The sequence below is a fragment of the Magnolia sinica genome, chromosome 3 (genome assembly GCF_029962835.1).
Source record: "Magnolia sinica isolate HGM2019 chromosome 3, MsV1, whole genome shotgun sequence".
Classification (NCBI taxonomy): Eukaryota; Viridiplantae; Streptophyta; class Magnoliopsida; order Magnoliales; family Magnoliaceae; genus Magnolia; species Magnolia sinica.
The window spans coordinates 101,085,729-101,103,262 of NC_080575.1; the positions used below are offsets into that span (position 1 = coordinate 101,085,729).

At 40.5% G+C, this 17,534-nt stretch overlaps 1 protein-coding gene across 2 annotated transcripts; it reads right to left on the reverse strand.

Annotated features, from left to right (window-relative positions):
- Positions 1 to 2,612: 2,612 nt before the first annotated feature.
- Positions 2,613 to 13,088, reverse strand: LOC131240441 (probable cytochrome c oxidase subunit 5C-1). Of its 2 annotated transcripts, none has more exons than XM_058238670.1 (2): positions 13,008 to 13,088; positions 2,613 to 3,083 (listed from the first exon to the last, which is right to left on the reverse strand). In XM_058238670.1, the coding sequence occupies exon 2, from the start codon at positions 3,047 to 3,049 to the stop codon at positions 2,855 to 2,857; it is 195 nt and encodes a 64-aa protein (XP_058094653.1). In that variant the 5' UTR covers positions 3,050 to 3,083; positions 13,008 to 13,088; the 3' UTR covers positions 2,613 to 2,854. The 2 variants fall into 2 exon arrangements, with proteins under 2 accessions (XP_058094653.1, XP_058094652.1); XM_058238669.1 differs by having other exon boundaries at positions 2,613 to 3,089; positions 13,008 to 13,087.
- Positions 13,089 to 17,534: the final 4,446 nt, after the last annotated feature.

Genomic DNA, 17,534 nt, shown 5'->3' on the forward strand with positions numbered 1-17,534 from the left:
TTGTTTGGTAAACACTGACAAAAAAATGACTGAAAATCAACAATTTATAATATTTGCCCTTGTTATCTCAATTTCTATATTTGATAGAGTGTAGGACGAAAATTGTTATTGTCATGCCACCAAATTTAACATATACATACACCATCTAACAAAATTTTAATAATTTTCCCAACAAGTCAAGTGAATGAATGGTCCGAATCTTTTATGTTTGTGACGTGTAGTGACATGGATTAATTTTGTAAGGAGGCAAGCAGATATATTCGCCTTAAGGATATGTACTATATGTTTAGGTTTCCAGTTTCTACACCATTTATTATCTTAATTCTATGATAAAAGTGCTTGGTAAGACGAGTCACACCATTGATGGACCATGAGCTATATTCTTTTTGATAGAATAATGATAACCTCTTAACTGGTGCCACTAAGGGATAAGCACACCATGTGAGTAATATGAACCATTGTGAATATAAACCACTCTACAAGTGCGACAAAAATAAGGATCAATGGATCAATACCTAAAAATCTCTATTAAAAGATCGATGCCCACCACGATGTTTATTTGCCATCCAACCTGTTCATAAGGTCACACATACTTGGATGAAGGGAAAACACAAATATCAACCTCATCCAATACTTTTGTGGCTGAAGTTCTAAATGGTAAGCATTCAATTCCACTGTTTACTGTGGTGTGGTTCACTTGACCTTTAGATTTCCCCATTTTTGGGCTCATGCCCTAAAATGATCTAGCAAAATGGATGGACAATGTGGGTATAACACATACATCATGGTGGGCCTACAAAACTTTGTTATGTCACCACACTATCGACCTGGCTGGTGTGTTATCCACTGTAGCCGTGAAAGCTTGCATAGAAAGTTATTTCAATAAAGGTAAAATTGTCATTTAAAAATAATATTTTTAACTCAAAATCACTTCCAGGTTGCGGGCATTCTGGGTCAAGTCAAACAAGGAAAGCTTAAAAATAAATTTGTACTGAAAATCTAAATTAAGCACTTAAATTTTTGAATTTTTTTGAGGAAATATCACTGAAAATGCCTATTTCAAATGCTAAAATTAATAAGATTTAGCAAGAAGAGCTCGTACCACAGTAAAATTCAATAGGAATTTATGCATTCTCCATATGGAGTTCCAACAGCTTGAGAGAGAGAGAGAGAGAGTCCATTCAAACAGGCTTTCTGCCAAAAAAAAAAAAAAAAAAATGATGGGGACTACAGCTGTCAGGCTTCATTCGACATGAAGCTGTTCTTAACTCAGTCGTAGGTGCTTGACAGCCTCATTTAAGCTAGTTCTATCCACCATCCACATTGAAAAGAGAGACGGTGGATCAGGACCAACCGCCTAGTGGGCCTTCCTTGGATAGCACGTGCTTGAAAAAATAATTTTGACCTACCCATCCCATTCTCTCACTCTGCAATGTCAACCATAAAAGCTTTTGTCAATTACCATCCATTTGGAGGCCACCAATCAAGTGTACAAGATCATTTGTTTAGGCACGCCACGGTCCATCTAATACACAGTCCCGATCCACCATTAGCCATGTGATCAGCAGAAAGTGGGCTCTATTGCATCAACGCCCCTCTTAGATATCCTTTCTTTGCTTATCAATCAACCGTCAAGAGGAGAAGCATGATTTAGAGATTAACAATTACAAGAGAGGATCACGATAATGGAGCTCAATTCATCATCTCGTAGGCTCAGATACACGCCTGGATTCCAGCCTATTACAAAAAAATGGGTATGTCCAAACGCAGTTCCAGTAGACTGAAAGAAACTCAATTGTCCGGTTGGTTGTAGCGTTTAATGAGCCTGATTGGCACAAAAATACAAAAATACTTGCTTAATCATAGTCATCATCACCATACCTTTGTTCCAGCTTTTTGCTGTTGTAAAATACTTGTTTGGTCATAGTCATCATCACCCTACCTTTGTTCCTAGGGTTTTCAATGGGTTGGATCTGGATCGGGCTCCAAGTATGGAAATCTATCGCCGGATTCAGATCCCACCCAGATCCAAAAGGTGATATCCATATCCAATCCACTTGTAAATAGCCAAATCCATTTCTGATCCAAAATCCATACAGCCATCGAATTTGGGTCGGATCTAGGTCCGAATCTACCACATCACAAATCTAAAAAATATATAAGATAATATATTTAATTTAGCACTAAAATGGTGCAATTTGAATTTTTTCATTTTGAATCATGCAAGAGTATTAAGGTCTAAAGAGCAGAAGTCAAACAACCACACAAAACTCACTACAATGGAAGTCGAAACGGTTGAAAGCTTGAAGCATGCAATAGTGGGGATCCGATCGGATCTCACTACTAGATCTGGATCCGGATCTGACCCGAATATGATTCAGATTTATTTTTGTGAACCCGAATCTAGTCCATTTAATTAATTGGACCTATTTTAAGATCCAACTCCACATTATACGGCTTCGGAGCGAATAGGATCTCATATATGACCTGCTCCATTGAGAGCCCTATCTGTTCCAGCTATAAACTTTCACCAATAGTTGGCGATCCAAGGCCTTAACCTTAGTGAATACCCGATTTTAGTACTTAATAAATAGTAGGAATAGAAGGCAATGTAGAAAGAAACCTTGATCTGGACTTTTATTGAGTGATTCAAAATCTTGTTCCAACTGGTGTAAATAAGAAAAGTAAAGCGGCTATCAAATTCCAGTACAGAATGAATTTATTTCTTTCCTGGAGTCCCAACCTAACTACCCAAATCTGCCCACTTGCAGCACAACATTCAAACGACAGTAGGGAGGTGACGAAAAGACAGAAACATAGTATTCTGAATAGTGACATGGAGTGAAACACGTTCCTATTCTTCTTCAACAACAACACTGATCTCACCTTTCTCGAGCATGTCATAGAAGGCCCTGGTTTTCCTTTGCTCGTTCCAATGATGCATCTTCCACAAGCCTCCTGCAGCCAATCCAAGCATGAAGCCGATCCAGAGCTCCTTGACCACGCTCGGTCCTGTCAAGGTGGCATGAGCGATCTTATGTGCAGCCATTGGCCTCTTTTCTTGGTTCAATAGCAAATAGGCCCTGCAACTAAATGGAGGGATGTTTGCGTAAAACCATAACACATTAAATGCTTTCCGCAACAACAGCATACATACATAGACATGCATATGCACAACAGATTTAAATAGTGTAGTAAATGCAAAAAATGCATAACACAAAAATATTAAGTGTTTGTCTACCATTTAATAGGCCCTGCAAGTGTACCTAAATATGAATGAATGCATGCATGCGAATCAACTTCCATCAGTGGTGAACAGCTCAGTTCAACAGCATGATTGTGATTTGCTTTTAGCTGCATTTAACAGCTAGATCCAATCTACACACACAAATTACCAAAAACAGGAAAAGCGCCAACAAGCAAAGTCTATGAGTTAGAGAGAGATCATGCCCCAACTGAGACTTAAGAAATATACTGCCATGTAGGTTTGTTAGTCATTCTACTCATGTTTATTGTAAAAGGGGTATCTTAGAAGTATAATATCAATCAAAATAGTGAAAGATAAGATAACATTAGGATTTAAGACTCTCTCAACCCCCTCATTAGAAAGAGATGTCATTTCCTGTTCTGGGAATACAAGGAATCGATGCATCTACCAAACAAGATAATGCCATGACTCTCCTTTACAAAGAATTGAGTCTCCAAGGTTCCACAGAATTCCAGGACCCTGAATAGATTGCATTACTAGGGTTCCCATTCACTATGGCAGGTCCTTCAAACAATTCATTCTGAACTCAAACACCTGTACACATTTTCACGTAACATAGTATCAGATAGTCATGGAAACTTGAAAATGCAATTGCTTGGCAAAAGGTTTCAACATGGCTTAATGCATGCTCCCTCCCTCTCCTCGGATTTCAAAGTTCAGGCAATAAATGCTGCAAATGGGAGATAAAGACGGATGTCACCTGATACAGACACTATCAGCTACTTGTAGAAAAAGACTGATGAGACTTTTTCCTTCTTGTTTTTTTTTTATTGAAGGTTAAAAAAACTGATGTGACATGCCTTCCTATCAAGCAAGAATGATGCCCTATAGATCATCATCAACAAGCCTTATTCCAACTAATTGGGGTCAGCTACATGAATCCTATTAGGCCATTCCAGTCTGTCGCAAACCAAATCTGCAGTTAAACCATAGGTCGTCTTTTCTTACAATCTCTACCCACGTCCTTTTGGCCTTCCCTAGCCCTTTTTGAGCTTTCAACTTGAACCAACTCACTCTTTCTAACCAGTGCAATTCTTGGTCCCCATTGCACATGGCCGAACCATCCAAGGGGTTGGTTGAGAGAGTGTATTTGATGCTAAATAGAGAGAGATTGAAGGGGGTCGGAAATTGTTATTTATTTTTAAAATTAATGAAACTGTAGAATAGGAAAAGATGATGGGTAATGTGCTGCGCACCGTACCGCAAGGAGTTTATATGCGAGCCTGCATGTAAGCCGTAAGATGAGGAGAACGGCTGAGATTCAGTGCATTGAGAGAGAGAGTCTTCAAAAAAAGACTCTCTCCTAAACTCATGAAGAGACTCTTGGAATTGCAAGCGGATTTCCCGCAAAAGCCTTCAACATGAAGATCTTGCGCAAGGATTTTGTGTGGGGCCCACTGTGATGTTTGTGAGAAAGTCAGTCTGTCCATCCGTTTTTTGAGATCATTTTAGGACTTTCGACTAAAAACAAGGTGTATCCAAAACTTAAATGGGCCACACGAAAGGAAACAATGGGGATTTAGTGACCACCGTTGAAACATTCATATGGCTACAAAAGTTTTGTATCGGTTTAAGTTCCTAGTGTTTTCATTTCATCTCAGTGAAAATGACCTTATAAAGAGTTTGAATGGAATATAAACATCAAGGTGGAGCCTAGGAAAGTTTCAACGGTAAGCATTCCTTTCCCCACTGTTTCATCTTGTATGGCCCACTCGAATTTTGAATCCTCCTCATTTTTGGTATAATGTCCTAAAATGATATCTAAAAACGAATGAACTGGTTGGATTTCACACAAACATCACAGTGGGCCCCACACAGAATCCTTGCGCATGATCTTCATGGGAAAGGCTTTAGCAGGAAATCCACGTCCCTTGGAATTGGGAAACAAATTGACCACTCCCCTTGCCACCGGCCATTGCTATGTGGGCCCCACCATGATGTATGTGTTTAATCTATGTTGTCCATATGTTTTTCTAGATCATTTTATGGTATGAGACCAAAAATGGGGTATATCCCAATCTCAAGTGGACCACATTACAGGAAACAGTGTTGAATCGACGTCGACCATTAAAAACTTTTTGGGGGCCATAAAAGTTTTGGATCAAGCTTATCTTTGTTTTCTCCCTTCATATGGGTCTGTATGACCTAATCAACAGATTGGATGTCAAATAAACAGTACAGTGGGCCTTAGGATGATTTTAATGGTGGATATCCAATCAGTATTGGTTTCCTGTGGTGTGGTCCACCTGAGATTTATATCCCTCTCATTTTTTAGATCAAGCCCTAAAATGATTTTTAAAAATGGATGAACGGAATGGATGAAACACATACATCATGGTGGGGCCCACAAAGCACTGAGTAAGCTGTGGGGTCCACCGTGATTTATATATTTTATCCACTCCTTCCATTCATATTACCAGATAATTTTATAGCTTAAGCCCAAAAATGAAGCATATCAAAATATCAAATGGACCACACCACGGGAAACAGTGTGAATTGAACATCTACCGTTGAAAATTTCTTGAGGGCCACTGAAGTTTTGGATTAAGATTATATTTGTTTTTTCCCTTCATCCATGTTTTTTGATCTTATGAACAAGTTGGATGATAAATAAACATCACTGTGGGGCCTAGCAAGGTTTCAACGGTGGAAATCATTATTCCTGCCATTTCCTGTGCTATGATTTACTTATCTTTGTATGTGCTTCAATTTTGGTTTCAACCACTTAAATGAGCTGGGAAAACGGATGGACGGTTTGGATAAACCACATACATTCATGGTGGGCCCAACAGAGTTTAACTTAGTACGCAATCCGATTTCCGTGCAAAGACAGAAGTCTTGGCATAGAAGTCCCGACCCTTGAGCATAAGAGGCAGATTTCTGTGAAAGCCTTTGGCAGGAAGTTCCTAGGCAAGGATTCTGGGTGGGGCCCACTATGATGTTTGTAATAAATCCAACCCATCCATCCTTTTTTCAAGCTCATTTTAAGACATCTGACCAAAAATGAGGAGGATCCAACACTTAAATGGACCATACGAGATGAAACAATGGGGAAAGGAATGCCTATCGTCGAAACTTTCCAAGGCTCCACCTTGTTGTTTATATTCCATCCAAATCGTTTATAAGGTCATTTTCACTAAGATGAAGTGAAAACAACCTCTCCTTAAACCGATCCAAAACTTTTGTGGCAATATAAATGTTTCAACGGTGGTCACTAAATCTCCACTATTTCCTCTCATGTGGCCCATTTAAGTTTTGGATCCTCATTTTTGGTCGCATGTCCTAAAATGATTTCGAAAAACAAATGGACGGAGTGGCTTTCTCACAAACATCACAGTGGGCCCCACACAGAATCCTTGCTTAGGAACTCACTGCTAAGGATGTGGATTAGATACTGACAAGGTCAGTAGCCAACTTGCTACTGAAGTGACGTCACCAATCGCTATGGACCCCACCACAATGCATGTGTTGTATCCATACCGTCGATCCATTTGGAGAGATCGTTTTATGACATGAGAAAAAGAATGAGATAGATCTAAAGTTCAAGTGGACCCCACCATAGAAAACAGTGGGGACAGTGACATCCACCGTTCAAAACTTTTTAGGGGCCACAGAAGTTTCCGATCAAGCTGACATTTTTGTTTTCACTTCATATATCTCTATGTTAACTTATTAATAGGTTGGATCTCAAAAATACATCATGGTGGGCCCTATAAATGTTTCGACGGTGGGTGTGGCTGCTCCCACGGTTTTCTATGGTGGGTCCACTAGAACTTTAGATCTATCTCATTCTTTTTCTCATGCCATAAAACGATCTCTACAAATTTGTTGGATGGTATGGATACAACACATGCATCATGGTGGGGTCCACAAAGCTTGGTGATGTCACTTCAGTAGCAATTTGGCTACTGACCTTGTCAGTATCTAATCCGCATCCCACTGCTAAAGGCTTTCGCAAGAAATCCACTTGCAGTTCCAAGAGTCTCTTCGTGAGTTTAGGAGTCTTTTTTTTTTTAAGACTCTCTCTCTCAATGCGCTGAATCTCAGCCGTTCTCCTCATCTTACGGCTTACATGAAGGCTCGTATATAAACTCATTGTCGTACGGTGCGCAGGAGACCGTCTCTCTCTCTCTCTCTCTCTCTCTCTCTCTCTCTCTCTCTCTCTCTCTCTTTGTATGTGTGTGTAGGGAAAAGGTTCTATGCGGTCGAGCTCATGGGAACTTCCCATGAGGTCGAGTTGTGTGGGCCCCACCATGATGTATTCGAACATCTACCCCATCAATCAGATGCACCATTCCATGGTGGGTCTAGGGCTTAAAAATCAAGTCAATCCCTGACTTGTGTGGGCTACACCACTTACAAAAGTTGAGAGGGGTTACCTTCCATTAAAACATTCAGAATCATTCGTTGGGCCCACCGAGATGTGGTTCATAAATCCAGCTTATCCATTATGTGTGTCCCACTTGGATGAGGGGTCAGACCAAGTTTCAGACACATCCAAATTTCAGGTGGGCCCCACCAAGTGCTTTTATATGTTTTAGGCATGTCTTCACATGATTTTAGATGGTATGGCCCACCTGAGTTCCCTATACAGCTGATTTTTGGGATATCCCATAACTTAAAGGGGACCCATCAAATGCACGGTGTAGATCTTCGACATATATCGCGATGGGTCCCACACAGCTCAACCTCATGGGAAGTACCCATGAACTCGACCACATAGAACCTTTTCCCATATATATATATATATATATATATATATATATATATATATATATATATATATATATATATATCTATATATATATAGTCTTTCCACCATCCATCTCAACATCCTCATTTCTGCTACACTAGTCCTCCTATGAACATGTTGTTCCTTGACCGCCCAATATTCTATACATAAAGCATGGTTGGCCTTGTAGCTATCTATAAAATATCCGCTTCAGTTCCATTGGTATGCGGCAATCACATAAAACTCCATAGGCACATCTTCACTCCATCCACCCAGCTCTAATACTATGAGCAACATCCTTCTCAACCTCTTGGCTCTCTTAAACTATTGACCTGGAATGTTGAAAATGGTTATTTTGGGGTACCACTTGGCCGGGAATCTTAACTGAATGTTTGTTTTCCCTCCTAACCTGATGCAGGACATGAAAATTAGATATGATGTGCAAGATTTCAGGCTTTAGATCATAATAATTTAGAAACAATCATAATAATTCTACGTCACACATAAAGTCAAGCATTCAACAAGGGAAATCTATGAGGGTCTAAGCCTACACATATTAGGGCTGAATCAATTAAAAATTATAGACCAAACAGTGCTCAAAGAATAGTAGATTCATCCACGCATGCAAAAGATTATTTCTCAATCCAAAGGATTCTCACGTTTCAATTCGGAAAAACCTAAGGTTTCAAAAGTGGAATAGAACTTGGGGATTTGAGATGATCTAGGGTTAGAGTTATGGAAACAGGGCGAAAGAGAAGTGAAATAGAAACGAAAGGGAACCTGTGATCAGCCTGCACGTGTGGACAGCAAACCAGCCTGACGCACGTGCGTGGATAGCGGCCCGCACGTGTGTGGGGTCTACAAATCTGGAATTGGCCAGTTAGGGCCTGGTCAGTCGAGGATGGGCTACCTTCTCTCCAAATTTCAGGCCAAACAGATGATCGGTTTGAACACGGTACTCTGTCAAAGTTTCAGCCCTCATGCAGGGTCAAATTCTAGAAATCTATTGTATGAGAAAAATTAGTTGCAAACGTGAGTGGATTTGATGAGGGGATGGCTATAGGAGTTAAGGAATATGGAGGGTAGAAGATGGGAACGATTTGGGATGGGTGTGGCTTCGCACCACGGTAATTAGCCCTTCGAAGAAGGGAAGTTTTCGCACCCAATTAGGTTTTGCATAACTCAGAGAATTAGAGAAACAGGAAAACGCAGAATTTTATTAATCATCTTCAATGAAAAAAATCCTACAAGGGGTTACCTATTTATAAGAAAAACATATACCCCAAAAGTCGCGTCATGTGCGCATACTATTACTTAAAGACGAAGTAATAAAAAATAACAACTAATCAATGCAATCTAAACCGTTCATGATGTTCCTAATAACGGAAATAAGCAAACTCAAAGTTCTAGGTCATTTAGGGTAGTGGGCCACGACCATGAGATCTAATAATGGGATAATCCTCTAACTAGGAGGCCCTCCATGGATGTCGTCATCGATCCAGATCGACGGTGGAGCCCTCCTCCTTGCGTACGTGCGTAAGGGGGGCGTGCATGTGCACGAGATGTCCCCATCATAACCTCCAATGGTATTTGGCAGTCACATAAAACTCCATGGGCACATCTTCACTCCATCCACACAGCTCTAATACTATGAGCAACATCCCTGTCAACCTCCTGGCTCTCCTAAATTATTGACCCAAAATGTCGAAAATGGTCATTTTGGGGCTCTTGGCCAGGAATCTTAACTAAATCCTTGTTTCACTCCTAACCAGTCCCAGAAAATGGTTCCTGTAGATGCAAGATTCAAAATCCAACATGTTGGTAATGGAGAAAAACTAAAGTTGACCACCTGACCACGAGTAAATGCTAGGGATATGAATCAACTCATGAATAAGGCTTTCAAAATTAGATTTGAAAAAAGCTAAGATGACAAGAACACTGAGAGCAACTACGGGCCACCTGTTATGCTAGGCCACAAGTTTAGTTCATATGAAAATTGCTGACAGTGTTTGTAGTTTACTGGCATCCAACTCATGTGATGTTCTGTGAGGGGTGGGCAACTGGCATTGCATGGGGCCAGCATTTTATTACATGCAGTTGTTTCTATGTGATCAGTCTATGTTGACATTTTCTACAGATATGATGCTTAGCATGTTACTATGGTTCAGACAATGGCACCTAAAAAAAAGTCACCATTTTTTGAAAAATATGCAACTGTAAATTCAAAATGTAATACATTTGACAATGTAAACAGGAAATGGTTAGCAGCTCACTTAATATATTTGACAAATTGTTTAAATGTCAGAATTAAAATGTGACATATACAGTTAACACTTTGTCATTGTTGTCAGGCCACCACAGTAGTTGTCGTCACTGTCATCATCATAGTCTTCTCCCAGCTATTTGGAGTTGGTGTTACCAATTCCATTTTTCCAATCAATCCTATCTGAGATCACATCCACAGTAAACGAACAAGCCTTCATATCCCTTCTCAGTACCTCAAATCCAAGTTCTTTTAAGTCTTCCTATCATCCACTTTTTCAATCTAATCAATGTTCCTGTTATCAAAGTCGTGGCCAATCTTTGTTGCACCTGATCGAATAATCTCAATCTGCTCTCCATCATTTTATCTCTTATTGTAACTACTCTTAGGACGCTTTGAATGAGCTCATGCTTAATTCTATCCTTCATGGTCCTCCCACACATCCATCTCAGCATCTGCATCTCTATAAACAATATCTGCACATGCTATATTCTAACTACCTAGCACCACCCCATATGCCATAACTGGTCGAATAATTGGCTTATAATTTTTCCCTAAGTTTTATGAGGATGCAGCAATCACACAACATAATGCAACTGGAAACTCCAATTGAATTCGAATCTAAACTTTTCTATCCCAATTTCTCCATCTTAAACCACAAAAGATTATGGAATCAAAAGTAAGAAGTGGAGAATCCCTACAACCCTCTAGTCGATATTAGAGATCACCAATCCCTTCTTCCATGAACAAGACTAAGGGCTCAAAGCTGGATATTTTTCCATCTAAAATGCATAATGGTTTACAAATCCAAGCAGCCTTATATAGGCTTTACTGAAACAAGAGAAACCCAAATAAGGGTGAAAAGACCAGAATTCCCCCTGTAATTATTTCATAATAATTCTTGAGTAGGGATATTTAGGTCATTCCCTATTTTAGGATAAACAAAAAACAGCAAAATAGCCATGGCCAACTCACATGTGTGACAATGGCCCACATGTGTGATCATGTGAAGCCCAGATGTGTGATCAACAGATCCTGAGCGGAAAGGGGTTGGTTGCATCACAAAACTCCAAAGACACGTTCCCACTTCATCTACCCAGCTGTACTTCTATTTGAAACATCCTCATCAATTTGCCCATCCTTTTAAATAATAAAGCCTAGGCAGCGAAACACAGCTTTGGAAATCTCTTCCCTATATATTTTAACTACAGCCTTCCTTCCATAGTTGTTCTGTTCTTAATCTTTTTGTGAATAAAAACATAGAATTTATTCACTAGGAGCAGCTGAAACTTACAAGGCAAAGGCAAAAAAGAAATCAGAAGGTGACCCTCTCGTCACCTCTCAACTAGCCAAAGATAAAAGGAAAAGGAAAACGAACCAAAAGAAAGAAAAATCACAAGTACTGACCAATGAAGATGGCAACAGAGAAGCTACCTTGGGCTGCTGAAATCTCCACTCCAGTTGCCCAACAGACCATCAAACGGCCACCCCTGGAGAGCTTATTAATAATGTTCCATTCCAGATACTGCGTCTGGGGTTTGCTAGAGCATTTAGACTCTACAGCCCTCTCCAAACCTCCATTTAGCATTTGCTCCCTCTCATCTCATTGACCAGAATAACATACACCATGGGACCTCATCCTAAAATCTAGTGTTGATTCATCTACAACAAACGCAAATGGGTAGGCTTGCTGCTGACTCTTGATGAAGGCCCACCATCCCAGGAACCCCCCAGTCTCACCATGCATGCAATTCTCACTCTTGCAAAAGCACCCTCACACATGTATTTAACACTATAACTTGCGTGCTTGTAAGGTTAAACAATCTTTTCATGCTTGTAGTAAATTTATGAGCCGCCTTCATACGTGCTCAAGTGGACCGGCTACATAGGAAACTTAGAATTCTCCAAAAATCAAAATCCTAACCTCACAAATATCAGCATGGACCTCCCACTAATACATTAAAGTCAAGCAAGCTGACTCCCAAACAAATTGTAACACTTTTTATATTTTCTACGGCACCTTCAAAAAAGAGCTCAAATGGCATTCCACCCAACAGATACGATGCGTGCAGTTTGGGAAATGCAGAAAACACATATCCCTTATTGCGCAAAATGGACTTTCTATAGCAAAAGGGCCCAAAACTACAAGTGAGCTCATGTTTCGCAGAAAAATAAACAAACACATTTTCCAATTTAGTGAAAGGCCATTCTACAACCTCATATGTTCCTTCTCCACTTTTACCAATATTTTTACAGATTTTTCATTGACACAGACACATCCTGACGGAACCCTTCTCAACCTTCCAAATGATCAAAACACATGAATTCACACTTCTGATTCCTTATCCTTTGACCTAACTGTAACCCACCTTGCAAATATTAAACTTATAAGCAAATATCAGACATTGAATTCAAGCAATGCAAGTCCTGATAAAAATCCATCATATGATTTTTCCCATTTCTCATTTTTTGTTTACCAATTTTAATCTACCAAAAAAAAAAAAAATCAGCGGATCAACTGATTTCAAATGTTCGATCTGATCGATGGATAGCAACAGGACAACAACGAGAAATCCATGCAATCCTAAAATCAAGACAAAGCGAAATGAAAAATAAGGAAATCCAGATACAAGAAATGTTAGAAAGACTATAGATGAAGAAGAAAACCTAGACTGACTGAGATATCATCCGCCAAACAGGAAACCTAAAAAAATCAAGAAAATCCCAAATGGTTCGAGACTAACCTGGAGAAGAGCCGAGTTCTTCAATTCGATGTGATTGTCTCTGAATTCCTGCAATTGAGAAAATCCCTAAAATTGCGTATAATAGAAACCCTAGAAATGAAAAAAAGAAAAAGAAAAAGCAAACGAATAGAACTGTTGAGAGTTACGGAGATGGAGGAGCTTGTGCGGGATTGAATAGTCCAAGTCAGACAGACGGGATGATATGGAAAATGCATCAACGGTGGTGGTTTAGTGATTCGTTAGCCAATCACCAACTGCCACGTGTAGTGAAATGGAAGAAAGGGTCGAGCCATCTCTCCAAAGTTACACGTGGCATGCAATGCATCAATCGGATCCGTCCATATGGTGGAAACTATCATAGATGGCCTACATATGAAAAAAAATACACAATCTAGACGAATTATCCTTATATTTCATTTAATTTTCATTTGACCGTTGGAGTTTTGTTTTCTGCTGTCTATTCGATGTCCATTGATCTGTCGTCTAAGATCATCTGATGGGTTTCTGCATTAGATCATTTTCTATCCAAAGTAAGCAGAATTCGATGGACGGTCTGATCGATAGGTCACACTGGCATGTGTGAGGGATGAGATAGCTCTGGCTTTCCATCACCAATGATGATTTTCCTGTGCGCCGGATTAGGTACTACCCCGCATGTTTGGAGCTCGGGACAGTCGGAAGCTCCGAGGGCAACTGATGGCCCACCGTGATGTATGAATATTATCCACACCGTCCATCCATTTAAAAAAAATAATTTTAGAATATTGAACCAAAAATAAGATAGATCCAAGTCTCAAGTGGACCACACCACAGGAAGCAGCTGTGTTAAGGATGACCACCATTGAAACCTTTTTAGGGTCCACTGTATTGTTTATTTGACATCCAACCTGTTGATATGGTCATATACACATGGATGAAGTGAAAAATCAAATATCATCTTGATCCAAAGCTTTTGTGGTGCCTAAGAATTTTTCAACGGTATTAATTTAATACCCACTTTGTAGTTCAGTTGGGCCTTGCATATTTCTATTTTTGTCAACGTATTATAAAATAATATTTAAAAATGAATGGACGGTGTGGATAAAGTTAATAAATCACTTTGGCCCTTCAGCGGCCCTCGGAGCCTACGCCTATCTGGAGCTCCGAACAAGCGGGGGTTGTACGTAAATCCGCGCCCCATTTCCCTGGACGAGGTTTGGCTAGTCACGCCGCCACCAACCAGGTGGCTAGTGGTCAGTGCTATGTGGACCTACCATGATGTATGTATTTTATCCACTCTATCCATCCATTTTTAAAGATAATTTTAGGGCATGGTACTAAAAATTAGGTAGATCTAAATCTCAGATGGACCACACCATGGAAAACAGTAGTAATTGGATGTCCACCATTAAAAAAAATCCTAGGGCCCATTGTAATGGTTACTGGACATCTAAACTGTTGATTAGATCATACATACTTGTATGAAGGGAAAAAAACATATCGTCTTGATCCGAAACCTTTTTGGTCGGGGGAAGTTTTTAATGGTGAGCGTTCAATCAACACTTTGCCGTCCACTTGAGATTTGGATCAACCTCATTTTTTAGATCATACCATAAAATGATATGGAAGAAAGGGTAGACGGCATGGATGAAACACATACATCATGGTGGGGCACACAGAGCACCGACCATAGGCATTGGCTGATGGCTGGGGAAGTGGCCAACCGCTTTCCAATTTCGTGGGCCTGGGAAGAGAGTTCGTCCTGCGGCTGTCGCGAGTTATATCCAGGGTGCGTTACTTCCCACCGGGCCTAGTGGTCCGTTGATCGGAAAATGCCGTGTTGGGGTAAAAAGGGATTGACCAAGATAATTCACGTGAGACGCGGATTATCGGGCTAGGACGATTAAAAAGCAACATTAACAGTTGCCATCATTTGTGGGAAACGACAGCAAAGCCATTTTCACTACCAATTCATTTATAATAGTAAAAGGAAAGAAGAAAGCCTTGGCCGTCATTACAGCACATGCACCGACTTCAATCAACATTCAAAATGCACCTTCTCAACATCAGGCAGGAATTGCCCCCGCAATGCCTACTCCAAGGTCCCGTAGTTGGAATAGTCAATTCGTCTCTTTGGAGAACCAAGTCCAGACCTTAAATGACAACATGAACCGATTGATGCGGATTTTGGAGAGGCAGGATCCTCCTCCCGGCCACGCGATACAAGAGTTCCCAGATCCCAACTCGAAGGAACAATAAGGTACAACCAAGGATAGCTGCCACGAAGACTGGCTCGAGAAGAAGGTCTCCTCAATCACAAAAACCCTCCAAGACCTTAGCCAACTCCTAACTGCCCGTAATACCCATTGGAGGAATTTAGCTTGCAAAGGCCACCCAAGGAGGTTCAACTAAACTGCACCAAGACGATCACTACCAATTCATTTATAATGGTAAAAGGAAAGAAGAAAGCCTTGGCTACCATTACAGCACCTACACCGGCTTCAATTGACATTCAGAATGCACCTTCTCATCATTAGGCAGGATCTACCCCTACAATGCCTACTCCAAGGCCCTGTAGCCGGAATAGTGAATTTGTCTCTATGGAGAATCAGGTCCAGACCTTAAATGGCAACATGAACCGATTGATGCGGATTTTGAAGAGGCAAGATCCGTCTCCCGGCCACGGGGTAGAGGTCAGCGCTGCCACCAAGCAGTTCTGGCCACCACGAGGTCCCTAGAACCCTCTCGAATCGGAGACACAAATAAGGTACAACCAAGCGATAGCTCGGACCACGAAGATTGCTAGGCTCGACGACTCCGATCTCCTCAATCGACAAAAATCCTCCAACGACCTTAGCCAACCTCCTTAACTAGGCCCAGAAATACTCCAAACGCGGAGGAACTCTTTAGCTTGCAAAAGGCCACCCGAAGTGCTAGGATTTCAACTAAGGACAAGAAACGCAAAGAGGAGGCGCAACCGTAAGCTGTCAACAACAAGAGAAGAAGGGACGAGGACTCAAGCAAGGGTTAGCACCCGAACCAAAGGCCCGAAAGTAGGTTCCACTCCTACACTCCTTTAAACGCTATCCCTGAGTAGGTCCTTATGGAAGTTCATGACAAAAGGATCTTGAGGTGGCCAAACATGATGAAAACCGATGCCGACAAGCGAGATAAGATGAAGTATTGTCACTTCCATCGCGACCATGGCTACACCACCAATGATTGTTTCAACCTCAAGAAAAAATCGAAGCTCTTATCCACAATAGACATTTGTGGGAGTATGTCTGTAGGAGGAGGGAATAATGGCCAGATCAAAGGGCCAAACAACAAAGTCATCGAAACGATAATGAAGCGATGGGAGAGATCCGCACCATATTCGGAGGGCCCACGGGAGGAGGGGACTCTAACAGAGCACATTGAGCTCATGCTAAGAGCATAAGCGGCAACAGCTTGGAACATCATATTAACCTGACCAGTAAGCCCCCGAAGGGGCAGAGAATGATCCCTTGCAACCTAGCGTTCGACAAAGAGGATGCTCGAGGAGTCCACCATCCGCATGATGATGCCCTGGTAGTGGCCACGGCGATAGCCAATTGCAAAGTGCACCGCATCTTAGTAGACATGGACAACTCGGCTAATATCCTTTTCAACGCCACCTTTAACAAAATGGGAATCGGGATATCCACAGTAAATATTGATGATCTACTATACAACATTCATTAATTACAACATACTTCCATCTTAGCATTTTTCCATTACAAAAATTTATCCTTGAAATAGTGATCCATTCCAATGTTAATCATATTCATCCATTACGACATTCTTCAATTACAAAATTCATGCATTACAACATTCTTTTATCACAAATTTTATCAATTACAACATTTGTCCATTATAAACAGTTATCTATTACAATATTCTTCAACACCTTACTCCCTTCCATAAACTCCCACCATTCATACCAAAGTTTGAAAAAACTAAAAAAAAAAAAAAAACTATAAAGGAAACCAATGAAGGAAAAGAGAAGAATGAAGAAGGGAGAAAAAAAAACTAAGGAAGAAGAAAATGGCCAAATGGCTTTTGTGCAGAAGGGCCCCACATTTTGAACCTATCCACATCTTATGTGGGGCCCACTGGGTTGTCTAAAAGTAAATCCATCCCGTCTACATGTATGGGGTTTTAATTTTATGTCGTCAACCGAAGTTTGGGAGCAAAATTCATCACAAATGGACCATATAGGAGAAACAGAATTCAAAATTAATGCACAACATTAATATAGTTATGGGCTACGGATATATTCAAACATAAAAATGGAAAGACTCTTTCGTAGGTTCATGGCTGTCTAATTAAAATGAACAAATTAGATTAGCCAAGGGATGGGCTGAATTTTTAGTTTTAGCTATGGCCCACGTCTATTTTTAAAGGGACCTTTCACTTCATGAGGCAAGAGCCTGCCATATCAGGGATAGTTGTAATAGAGGGGTATTTTTGTCATCGGAACAATGAAAGGGTAGATCCAGGGCTAGAATTCCTTATTCTCATTCGTAC